Source organism: Diceros bicornis, chromosome 14 (assembly GCF_020826845.1).
Source record: "Diceros bicornis minor isolate mBicDic1 chromosome 14, mDicBic1.mat.cur, whole genome shotgun sequence".
Taxonomy (NCBI): Eukaryota; Metazoa; Chordata; class Mammalia; order Perissodactyla; family Rhinocerotidae; genus Diceros; species Diceros bicornis.
The window spans coordinates 1,933,246-1,946,272 of record NC_080753.1 but is presented as its reverse complement, the minus strand read 5'-3'; the positions used below and the strand labels follow the sequence as shown (position 1 = coordinate 1,946,272).

General features: G+C 37.2%; 1 protein-coding gene across 2 annotated transcripts in view; it reads left to right on the top strand.

Moving 5' to 3' along the window:
- SMAP1 (small ArfGAP 1) overlaps nt 1-13,027 on the top strand; it is a 155,690-nt gene that overhangs the window by 84,081 nt on the left and 58,582 nt on the right. The window contains exons 5-6 of one of the 2 annotated variants that reach the window (XM_058554058.1): nt 2,244-2,324; nt 4,654-4,734. In XM_058554058.1, coding sequence (XP_058410041.1) covers nt 2,244-2,324; nt 4,654-4,734 — 162 coding nt within the window. The remainder of the gene's footprint in view (nt 1-2,243; nt 2,325-4,653; nt 4,735-13,027) is intronic. The other variant, XM_058554059.1, reaches the window with a different exon arrangement.

The window sequence follows — 13,027 nt, the reverse complement described above, 5'->3', positions numbered from 1 at the left end:
TGTTAGTTCAATTTATGGGTACAGTCATCTCCCAGTATCTGAGGGAGATTGGTTTCAGGATGTCCCCCTCCTCGGATACCAAAATCCTTGGATGCTCAAGTCCCTTATGTAAAATGACGTGGTGTTTGCATATAATCTGTGCACATCTTCCTGTATACCCTAAATCATCTCTAGATTACTTATAGTACCTAATACAATGTAAGTGCTGTGTAAATAGTTGTTATACTGTATCGTTTAGGGAATAATGACAAGAAAAAAGTCTGTACGTGGTCGGTACAGACGTAGCCATCACAGGCCTTTCAGTCCACAGTTGGTGGAACCTGCGGATACAGAACCTGCAGATACGGGGGGCCGACTGTATACCACCACAGTTTGTTTCTCCATTCACCGACTGACTTGCCCTTTGACTTTTCAGATGTCTTCCCTACTGAAGAGGTCTTTGTGTTTTTTGCTGGCTGGAACATAGTATTACAGCTTTTTTTTTTTTGACATTAAAATACTTTGCTAAATTACTGATATTTTTGAATAGTTTTTCATTCCTGCCTCTAAGTTTTTAAAGTGGCCAGATCAGTTTATCATCTTCTCAAAACGAAAACAAGCACTTTTACAGTGAGTTATCTTGAATTAGTAACCCTCGACATACTAAATGCCCCTGTTCCTCTTTTATATTTTTATGTTCAGCTTTTACATGAGTTTGGACAGAAAGGTCTTTATGATACAGTAAGGTTATCACATTAAGTGATTTTATGTGCTTTTTTATTTTTTGTTTTCTACATAAAGTGGCAATTAAAGATCTCTGGCAGGTAAATGTCCTATAGGATAATGTCAGCAGCCTTGAAGCCAGGCTTTAATTAAGGTGCAGTTTGACTTTTTAAATATTTTCTTCTATGTGTAATTTTCATTAGTAGACTAAATGGCTAGTTTGCAAAATTATAATAGCCAACAAACAGTGTGTAAGAGAAAAAACCCATTAAGTTTGTGGTCTTGGGTTGTGATTCAAGAACTACAGCCATAACTAACTTAATAACAAGAAGATTGAATGAGGACTTGTCATCTCACAACGTTATTTTGACATTACGTAATGACCTTTCTATAACAGCACCTTTTATTTTTAAAAATTCCTCACGGGCACTATTGATATGATAGGGCAATGTAGAGATGTCAGTTTTGTGGCTCCAGAGATCTACTACGCATTTTGTAAACGTTATTTCAGTTATATTTTGGCAGTAAAGAGAGCAGGAAGATAATGCTTCCATTAAAGTGATCAACTACGCATGTAGAAATTGGGTAGGAAGATGTGTGAAAAGGCCTCTGCTGCGTATATGATTGTCTTATAATGCTTTTGGGGTAATTCAGCAAGTATAGCTCTGGAATGGTGTTTGTGCATACTGATCTTCAAGACGGAAGTGTATCCATTGCTTTATACGTCCCTGTGCTGCTCAGCTGTTATAGTGCATTAATCCACTCTTTTTTCTCCCAGCCTTTTTACTGTTTTCTTAAGCAGTTGTGTAAAACTTTAATTAACTTTTACTATTTCAGCTCTGTTTTATTTTCCATTCTCAAAACAGTTATTGTAAGTAAAAACAAAAACTCATTTGTGCTCACCTGCTACTTGGAACAATGTGTCTTCATGCTTCAGAGCATTAGTATTTCAATACTAACATTGACTAAAAGTGAACCATTGGAGAAACTTCATTATTTTTCAAATACTTTTGTTATGATCTTGTCTGAGTACATTTTAAATTTTATATTATAGTGAAATTCATTTCATTTTATTTTATTCTTTTTGGTGAGAAAGATCAGCCCTGAGCTAACATCCATGCCAATCCTCCTCTTCTTGCTGAGGAAGACTGGTCCTGGGCTAACATGGGTGCCCATCTGCCTCCACTTTATATGGGACGCCGCCAGAGCATGGGTTGACAAGCGGTGCATTGGTACGTGCCTGGGATCCAAACCCAGGCCTCCAGCAGCGGAGCGCGTGCACTTAACCGCTATGCCACGAGGCCAGCCCCGTGAAATGCATTTTAAATCATACACTATTCTATAATAAATACTTTTACTTTTAGAAATTCCATATGGAAATTTTAAGCAGCAATACTTTCTCCTTGATGCATTATTTTCCTTTAACATACTTCAAAGTGCTTCTGTATATCAGAAATACGTGGGTTTTTGTTTGTTCCCTGTGCCTATCAATTCTCATTGCCTCCTTGTTTTTTTTCCTGACTTTTCATCTGCATTCACAGATTTCCTCCTCTGATGCTCCTCTTCAGCCTTTGGTATCCTCTCCTTCTCTACAAGCTGCTGCTGAGAAAAACAAATTAGAGGTATGAGTGTTGTAGCAAGCCACATTATGTAGTGCTTGGTGGTAAACGATCTTCTTTTCACAATGTGCCATAATTTGAGAGTGCTGTAATAGTTGTTTATATGAAATATGTTAAATACAACAATTTCTAGACTATTTTCCTGTGCCACAGGTAGGATTACAGGGCTTTAATCTATATTTAATTTCATAATGACTGATTTATTGGTACCATAGATAGATCTCAACATTTAAGAAGCAATTAGTGTTTTGTTGTTTTCATTGCTACCTTATACTTGCAGGAACTTTTTTATAGTTGCTTTTGAATTCTTTTGATTTATTAGGAAAGTCTTTGATTAAAAATGTTTTCTTTCTTTGATTCTGTTGTTATAAGCACTTGAACAAAGTTCATATCAAGTTTGGTTTTTTAAGCAACAGTAACCATCATGCAGATACAGTGTGTGTAGTATAGAAGCATCAATGATAATTGTTAGAATGTGTTTGGGGTAGGGGTGGTCAGGGTGCAAGATGCTACCATTATGGGTATTTAAAGTCATCCCTACAGATATTTGGGGGTTTTAATTTTTTTGACTCTACTTTTTTTCTTTTGTTATAATGACCTTAATGAATTAGTTTGAGACATTCTTTCAGGCAACACTTTTTCTCTGTCTACTCTTTGATAAATGGTGTGCTAGACATGGGGGATACAAAGACAAAGAAGATATAGCCCTTGCCATCAAGGAGCTTGTAGTCTGGTGGAGGAGCAGAGACCACTGTACAGAGGTGTCTCCTGCTGCTGTGTGCCCTGTGCTGTGGTGGACGTCCACTCCCTGTGCTGTGTCAGTAGAGGAGCATGCGTGTTAGTGAGAGTGGTCAATCACGCTGCTTTTCTCACTAAATTTGACTGATATATCTGGAAAACATTTTATAGTATGGAAAGGATTTTTGCACATCTCGTTTATTCTTCACTTATAAAGTGGGGATAATATTAGCGACCTCATGAAGTGGTTGTGAGGATTAAATGAGTCAGAACAGTGTCTGGTCATAGAGTTCAGTAAATACTGGCTGCTGTGAGGAAGAACAGCACCATGATGAGTAACTGTGCTCCACTGATGGCAGTGAGTAGAGATTTGAGAGCTCGGCTTGGTAGCCCTCGGCCCTGTCGCTGGTGAGCTGTGTTGCTTTGTGCATTACTTTCCTAAGATTTTGTTTCTCCGTTTGTAAAACGACAACGATGCCTTTTTTTAACGACAGTTATTGTAAAAATGAAATTAAACAACAAGGTGCTCATCACAGTGCCTCGCCTGTAGGAACTTTTATTCCACCTCTTATGTTATAGCCTAGGAATTGCCAATGTTATCTTTCCTGATTTACAAATAGCAAAATGTCTTTTCTTGAGAGAGGTTATGTCGAGCGCCATGTTAAAGGCACAGGTGCAAATGCAACCTTTGGGCATTTGGGCTGAGTTTTCTGTGTTCATTATTCTGCCTTTCCTAGTTTTATCAGTTTGCCTTTTCATGTTTGCGGCCATGAAACTGAGGTCTGGGTCAGTGCTCAGTTGCAGTAGCCATCCTATTCTAGGTTTCTAGTATCTCTTCCCTCTAAATGCGTGATGAATACTCTTTGCTTAATCTTTATTTCATGTTCCTTTTTTGACATATGTGTGACCCTTAAGTTTTTAATATTGTATCTTGTTTCATCCTTCTTGGAAATGCAAACTGTGAACATCATAATACCATTATAGTTTACCCAGACTGGATTAAATTAGATACACTAACTAATCAGTTGGCTCTGGTCCCCAAGCATCTGTAACTTTTTTTTCATGAGAAAATTATTGTATTTGCCTTTTTTATTATCACAACACTATAGTAATGGACCAAAACTGTTTTGTGATATTTTTAAAAATTAAAGTGATTTTATTCTTTTTTCCTCCTGTTTACATGTTATAATCTGTCTTCATCTGTGTGATGAGGAATTCTGTTCCATCAGTTAGTTTACTTCTTATTCAAATTTCAACTTCATGGTTGCTATTAGGAAGCTGTACGTAAAGATGCAGTGAGAATTTATTGAATAGAGGTCTCATTTGTTTAAAGCAAACTCTATAAACTATCAAAAAAGTTCTAAACTGTCTCACCTCTGTCTTAATTTTTTTAATGAAAAAGTGTGTTATCAATATATAAGCTCAATGAGAGTATGAATTTTCTATGTGTACTTTTATATTTCAGTATAACTGGATATTGCCATCATTGAATATTTGTACCTTTCTCAAGGTGACTCAAACTAATAAAATAAAAATGTGTTGAGCTGACATTTTTTAAAAAATAAACTCATCAAAACTTTGGGCTATATTTTAGAAAGAAAAGGAAAAAAAAAAAGAAGAGAAAAAGAGAGAAAAGGAGCCAGAAAAGCCTGCAAAACCTCTTACAACTGACAAGGTAAAATTCCTTTTTTTTAAATCTATAAAGATTACCATTTTATTTGTATACTTATGTTTGAGTGACTTTTGGGATATTTATGATATGCAAATAGTCATTCTTTCAACAAGTATTTGTTGAGTGAATACTGACTGCTAAGCATATCCTTCTAGCTTGTTCTATACAATTTGTAATCAGTTACATTTGTGTGCATAGAGATCATGTGAGTTCCTCAAGGACAAGTGTTTTCTTATTAATGACATAAAGAATGGTGTTTTTAGCTTTCATGCACAGTGAGACTTCAGTGAAAGCTTAGAGAATGAAGTGATCATACTTGAAGGGGCCTTCAAAAAAGACTCCATGCTTAAGGTTAGCATTTGAGCTAGATTTTGAAGTGTGGGTAGGATTAAGGTGGAAGGCTAGAGTATATCAGTTGGAGAGAACACCTTGAGGACAGATGTGGAAACTGGAAATAGACAAACTATGTTTAGAAAAACAGTGAGTAGTGGAGTTTGAAGAAAGATATGAGTCTATGTGTAGATAGAAAGTAGTGAAAAATGAGACCAGAATGGTAGATTGAGCTCAAATTATAGAGGACCTTAAAGTTCACATTGATTATTTTTTGGGGGAAACGCTGTGGGCAGCGTTTCAAAGTTTCTAAAGCAGATGATACACCTAATTCAAAAGGGTTCTTCTGGAAGGTTATTTGGCAATGATATGCAGGAGAGATGTGATTAGGCCAACTAGAGGTAGAGAAAACATCACATTTTTGTAAAGGGGTTGGTTAAATAATTATCGCGGCTTGGCTTTGGGTGCATTTCATCATACAAGTATAGAAGCATGGTAAGGGAATTGTCAGGAAAGGGAGCAACCTTGACTTGAGTTGTTGAAATTTTAAAAATTGACTTTATCAGATAAGGCATAACTTACATACTACAAAGTACATCCATTTAAAGTGTACAACACGAGTGTATACTGGTTCTTTCTCTGTCATTTATTAGAACAATCTCTATCTTTAAAGAGTTACAGACATGCCGCGGCACTTCAGATGTACTGAGTACAGCACTGCTCAGTCCTTCACGAGGCCATCTGACTCTTTGCCTCCCTGCCTAGCATTCTCCCTTCCTTCTTCATAGCAGTCAGACTTGTCTGTTCTCACCTAACATACTTTCCGTCTCTCTGTTCACTAAATTGCTGTGTCGAGAATGTCCTTTCCTATCCCTGACTCTTACCTGAAGCTGACTCAGTCCATGTTTTTCATGAAGCCCCTCTAAGCATCCCACCTAGACTCGAGTTCTCCCTTCCTCAAAATTCTGACATTGTCATACATTTGATTTGATTACTTCCTGCCTGGTAGCATTGTTTCATTGTATTGTTAGATAAATTTCCTTACGTAACACAGGTGCATAGGTGTTTTGTTTCCTGAGATTATGCATCAATCAGGTGGAAACTAAGTCATGCATTTCTTTGTATTTTTTGACAGTTTCTTGTGTGTGGTAGATGTTTAGGATAAATACATGTGCATTGATTCATTGATGTTTTTTGTCTTGTAATTTCTGTTAGTGTCTTGATTCCAAGGTCATGCAGAACAATTAATAAACTGCAATTTATTACTGATTAATTTATTAAATACCAAAGACTGTAAATTTAACCACTTTTAAAACATCTTATATTTTATCTCTTTAAAAGAATATTTTACCATTAAAATATGGTGAGCATTTGATGTAGTGACCGTGTGTGTTTCACAGCCTTGCATGTAAATCCTTGCCTTCTGTTGCGTGGGGAAGGGGGCCACAACAGCTACCTGAGAACCGAATCGGTCCTGGCTGGGGAGCTGGAGGAGAGCAGTTCAGGGGTGTGAGCAGTGAGGGGTCGAGCACTTTCCCTCACTGTTTCCTTTCAGTGAGGAGGTTTTGTTAGATCCTGTTCACGCCTCGTCTCTTGTTCTAGCTCATCCTGCAGAGGTTCAGGACTCCTGCTGCTGATGCTGGGAGCCTTGCTGAAGAAGTACTCACATGGAGGGAAAAACTGTAGTTCCTCTCAAAATCTGTGGTCAACATCATGCAGAGTGTATAAGAAGAACATTTAGAAGTATAACAGAGGGGAAACTGAAAGAAAATAGCACAAATGAAGCTTTACCTCACATATAGGCATTTTTCTTATGTTCTCTCTGAGCTGATATTTTCAAGAGGCATATATTAGTAGTATATATATATTTCATATACATATATTACATATATATTACAGAGGAGAAATTAGTAGTGATACTAGTGAAAATAGTAGCAATAACAATATCATCAGAATGTATCATCATAGTCAGATGTCAGAATAATATCATCATCCTAAGTAAGAGTTGGCTTTGACCGTCTGCTGGTTGCCAGGACGGTGCTGGTGCACAACTTGCGTGTGTGGTTCTGCATGTAGAACTTAGCGGTAAAGTGACCACCTATCTATGTATTTCCTAAGTCAGCAGCTAGAATGGGGCCAGCACACGGAAGCTGCACCCTGCCCCCATTCCCCATCCAAAATCAGTTCCCTTCTCCCCAGAAATAATCATTTCCTTGCAGGTTAGAAGTAAAGTTTGCCTTCTCCACATGTCTTTCTAAATAATGTGGTTTTTCTCTGTTTTTTGAACATATGAATGAAATGATACCACAGATGTTCTTTTGTGTTTTGCTTTTTCTAGTCAGCATTTTGTTTGTAAGGCTCAATTGTGTTGTATATGTAGTTACAGTTTATTTAGTTAAGTATGTTGTAGTATTCCATTATATATATGTTCCTCATTTTATTTATCCATTCCACTGTTGGTAAACATTGGGATTGTATCCAGGCTTTAGCTGTTGTAAGTAGTGCTGCTATGAACACTATTGTATATGCTTCTAAGTATGCATTCCTTTAGGATGTACTTTGGAGTGGAATTGTTGGATCACAAAGTACCTGTATCTTGAACTTTACTAAATAATGTCAAACTTATTTTCCAAAATGTATACCAAATGTATTCTGGTCATGTCATTCTTTACAACATATGATATCGTCAGAGGTTTTATTATTTGCAGTCTGGTGGGTATGTAATGGTATCTCACAATATTTTAATGTTTAATATTTAACTGGTTTTAATGGACATTAAAATTGCCCATTTGGATTTTCTCTTTTGGAGTTCTGATTCAGATCTTTTGCCTCTTTTTCAGTTGGATTGCTTACCTTTTCCTTATTGATTTGTAACAATCTCTACGCATACACAGACACACACACACACACACACACGTAGAGGATACTAGTCCTTTTCCAGTTACGTGTTTGTGAATATCTTATCTCTGTGACTTTATTGTGGCTGATTTTATTGCTCTTTTTTTGCTCTTTTTATTTCTGGTTTGTGAATTGGTGATAAAGGACATCCTTGTCTTATTCCTGACATCAAAGGGAAGCTTTCAACTTTTCACCTGAATGTGTTCTTTCTTCCTCACAAAAACTACGAAGTTGTTGTTGGTGGTCTCATTTTATAGATGGAGGAGCCAAGATTCAGAGAGAATAGATGATTTGCCTAATGTCCCCTAGTTTAGTTAGAGAATTTATGCAGTCTGGTTTGGAAGAGTAAGGATTTTATTTATTTTTTTAAGGCAGCACATTGAATGCCATATCATATCTCTTCGCATGTTTAAAAGAATGATGCTTGATAGGGGTTACTCATTCTAGAATACTTTTTCTAAGCCCACTTATTTCTACAAATAATTGAAGTCATTAGTATGGTTCTTGACACACAACAGTGACTTAATAAATGGTTACTTAAAAATATGTTAATTTGGGGGTTGGAGAGAACCTTACTACTCCAGGACAAATCCTTTATTTTATAAGGAGGTAAACTAAATCCTACAAGGACCCCCAAGTCACTAAGTCATGACTTTCTTAGTGTTAACAGTTGGTAGCAGCTCAGGGATTTGAACCCAGGTCTTCTCATTTAAGTGTCAAGCTTGTGTGTGTGTCTTCAGGATCCTTTCTTGTTGCAATTTTTAGTTCTGTTGTACATTCTACATCATTTTATAATGAACTGTCCAGGGTTCCCTAAAAAACAACTGTGTGTTAAATATAGCCCCATCTCATACCATCATAGCTAGTGAATTAATAACTTTTACTGATTTGTAAGCTTCCAGTAGGGACTTCTTCCTTCTGTAAATAATCTAGTTTCTTTGCTCAGTCTACTACTTTTCTTTTTCCCAAGTGTTTTAGTGAGGTCATCATGATTTATAACATTGTGTAATTTCAGGTGCACATTATTATTTATCAGTTTCTGTATAGACTGCTTCGTGCTTACCACCAATAGTCTAATTTTTATCCTTTACCCCTTTATGTGCCCCTTTACCCCTTTCGCCCACCCACCAACTCCCTTACCCTCTGGTAAGGACTAATCTGTTCTTTTTATCCATGTATGTATCTTCCACATATGAGTGAAATCATGCAGTGTTTGACTTTCTCTGTCTGGCTTATTTCGCTCAACATCACACCCTCAAGGTCCATCCATGTTGTTGCAGATGGGACGATTTTGTCTTTTTTATGGCTGAGTAGTATTCCAGTGTGTGTGTGTGTGTGTGTGTGTGTGTGACATCTTCTTTATCCATTCATCAGTTGAAGGGCACTTGGATTGCTTCCACTACTAGAAGCAGCTGGCTACTGTGAATAATGCTGCAATGAACATAGGGGTGCATAAGTGTCTTCGCATTGTTGATTTCAAGTTCTTTGGATAAATGCCAGTAGTGGGATAGCTGGATCATATGGTATTTCTGTTGTTAATTTTTTGAGAAATCTCCATACTGTTTTCCATAATGGCTGCACCAGTTTGCATTCCCACTAGCAGTGTATGAGGGTTCTCTTTTCTCCATATCCTCTCTAACGTTTGTTATTTGTTGTCTTGTTAATTATAGCCGTTCTGACAGGGGTAAGGTGATATCTCGTAGTTTTGATTTGCATTTCCCTAATAATTGGTGATGTTGAACATCTTTTCATGTGCCTCTTGACCATCTGTAAATCTTCTTTGGAAAAATGTCTGTTCATATCCATTGCCCATGTTTTGATCGAGTTGTTTGTCTTTTTGTTGTTGAGTTGTATGAGTTCTTGACATATTTTGGATATTAACAGCTTGTCAGATATATGATTTACAAATATTTTCTTCCATTTGGTGGGTTGTCTTCTGCTTTTGTTCATGGTTTCCTTTGCTTTGCAGAAGCTCTGTAGTCTGGTGAAGTCCCATTTGTTTATTTTTTCTTTGGTTTCTCTTGCCTGAGTAGACATGGTATTCAAAAAGGTGCTGCTAAGACGGATGTCAAAGAGTGTACTGCCTATATTTTCTTCCAGGAGTTTTATGGTTTCAGGTCTTAATTCAAGTCTTTAATCCATTTTGAGTTAATTTTTGTGTGTGGTGTAAAATAATGGTCTACTTTCATTCTTTTGCCTGTGGCTGTCCAGTTTTCCCAACACCATCGACTGAAGAGACTTTCCTTTCACCGTTCTATGTTCTTGGCTCCTTTGTCGAAGATTAACTATCTATAGATGTGTCGTTTTATTTCTGGGCTTTCAATTCTATTCCAGTGATCTGTGTGTCTGTTTTTGTGCGAGTACCATGCTGTTTTGAATACTGTAGCTTTGTAGTATATTTTGAAGTCAGGGATTGTGATGCCTCCAGCTTTGTTCTTTTTCCTCGGGATTCCTTTGGCTATTTGAGGTCTTTTGTTCCATATAAATTTTAGAATTCTTTGTTCTATTTCCGTAAAGAATGTCATTGGGATTCTGATTGGTATTGCATTGATTCTGTTGATTGCTTTAGGTAGTATGGACATTTTAACTATGTTTATTCTTCCAATCCATGAGCATGGAATATCTTTCAATTTCTTTATGTCTTTTTCAGTTTCCTTCAGTAATGTCTTAGAGTTTCAGTGTATGGGTTTTTCACCTCTTTGGTTAAATTTATTCCTAAATATTTTATTCTTTTTGTTGCAGTTGTAAATGGGTTTGTATTCTTGATTTCTCTTTCTGCTAGTTCATTATTAGTGTATAGAAATGCAGCTAATTTTGTAAGTTGATGTTGTACCCTGCAGCTTCACTGTAGTTGTTGATTATTTCTAATAGTTTTCTGATGGATTCTTTAGGGTTTTCTATATATAGAATCATCTCATCTGCAAACAGCAAAGGTTTTACTTCTTGCCTTCCAATTTGGATACCTTTTATTTCTTTTTCTTGCCTAATGGCTCTGACAAAAACCTCCAGTACTATGTTGAATAGGAGTGGTGAGAGTGGGTACCCTTGTCTTATTCCTGTTCTGAGAGGGATGGCTTTTAGTTTTTCACTGTTAAGTGTGATGTTGGCTATGGGTTTGTCATATATGGCCATTATTATGTTAAGGTACTTTCCTTCTGTACCCATTTTTTTTTTTTTATGAGGAAGATTAGCCCTGAGCTAACATCTATCCCCAATCCTCTTCCTTTTGCTGAGGAAGACTGGCCCTGGGCTGACATCCGTGCCCATCTTCCTCCACTTTATGTGGCATGCCGCCACAGCACGGCTTGGCAAGTGGTGTGTCGGTGCGCCCCCGGGATCTGAACCCCGGGCCGCCACAGTGGAGCGTGCGTGCTTAACCGCTATACCCCCAGGCTGGCCCCCTGTACCCATTTTTTGTGTGTGTGTGAGGAAGATCAGCCCTGAGCTAACATCCATGCTAATCCTCCTCTTTTTGCTGAGGAAGACCGGCTCTGAGCTAATATCTATTGCCAGTCCTCCTTTTTTTCCCCCAAAGCCCCAGTAGATAGTTGTATGTCATAGTTGCACATCCTTCTAGTTGCTGTATGTGGGACGCAGCCTCAGCATGGCCAAAGAAGTGGTGCGTCGGGGTGCAGCCGGGATCCGAACCCGTGCCGCCAGTTGGAGAGCGCGTGCACTTAACTGCTAAGCCACGGGGCCAACCCCCTGTACCCATTTTACTGAGAGTATTTATCACAAATGGATGTTGGATCTTGTCAAATGCTTTCTTTGCATCTATTGAGATGATTATGTGATTTTATTTCTCATTTTGTTAACGTGCTGTATCACATTGATTGATTTGCGGATGTTGAACCATCCCTGCATCCCTGGTATAAATCCCACTTGATCATGGTGTATGATCCTTTTAATGTATTGCTGTATTTGGTTTGCCAATATTTTGTTGAGGAGTTTTGCATCTATGTTCATCAGCGATATTGGCCTGTAATTTTCCTTCTTTGTGTTGTCCTTGTCTGGTTTTAGTATCTGGGTGATGTGGGATTCATATCTGAGTAAGGAAGCATTCCATCTTCTTCAGTTTTTTGGAATAGTTTGAGACGGATAGGTATTAAATCTTCTTTGAATGTTTGGTAGAATTCTCCAGAGAAGTCATCTGGTCCTGGACTTTTGTTTTTTGGGAGGTTTTTGATTACTGTATCAATCTCTTTACTTGTTATTGGTCTATTCAGATTCTCTATTTCTTCTTGATTCAGCCTTGGGAGATTGTATGAGTCAAAGAATTTATCCATTTCTTCTAGGTTATCCAATTTGTTGACATAGTTTTTCATAGTATTCTCTTATAGTCTTTTGTATTTCTGAGGTGTCTCTTGTAATTTCTCCTCTTTCATTTCTAATTTTATTTATTTGAGCCTTCTTTCTTTTTTTCCTCAGTGAGTCTGGCTAAGGGCTTGTCATTTTTGTTTATCTTCTCAAAGAACCAGCTCTTAATTTCATTGATCCTTTCTACTGTTTTTTTAGTCTTTATTTCATTTATGTCTGCTCTAATTTTTATTATTTCCCTCCTTCTGGTGACTTTGGGCTTTGTTCTTTTTCTAGTTCTGTTAGGCGTATTTTAAGATTACATATTTGAGATTTTTGTTATTTTTTGAGTTGTGCCTGTATTGCTATGAATTTCCCTCTTAGAACCACTTTTGCTGCATCCCACAAGAGTTGGTATGTTGTATTTTCATTTTCATTTGTCTCCAGGTATTTTTTAATTTCTCCTTTGGTTTCTTCATTGATCCATTGGTTTTTTAGTAGCACGTTGTTTAGCCTGCACATATTTGTCACTTTCCCAGCTTTTTTCTTGATTTGTAGTTTCATGGCATTGTGGTTGGAAAAGATGCTTAATGTGATTTCTATCTTCTTAAATTTGTTGAGGCTTGTCTTGTTTCCCAGCATATGGTCTATCTTTGAGAGTGTTCCATGTGCATTTGAGAAGAATGTGTATTCTGCTGTTTTTGGATGGAATGATCTATATATATCTATTAAGTCCATCTGATCGGGTGTTTCATTTAAATCCACTATTTCT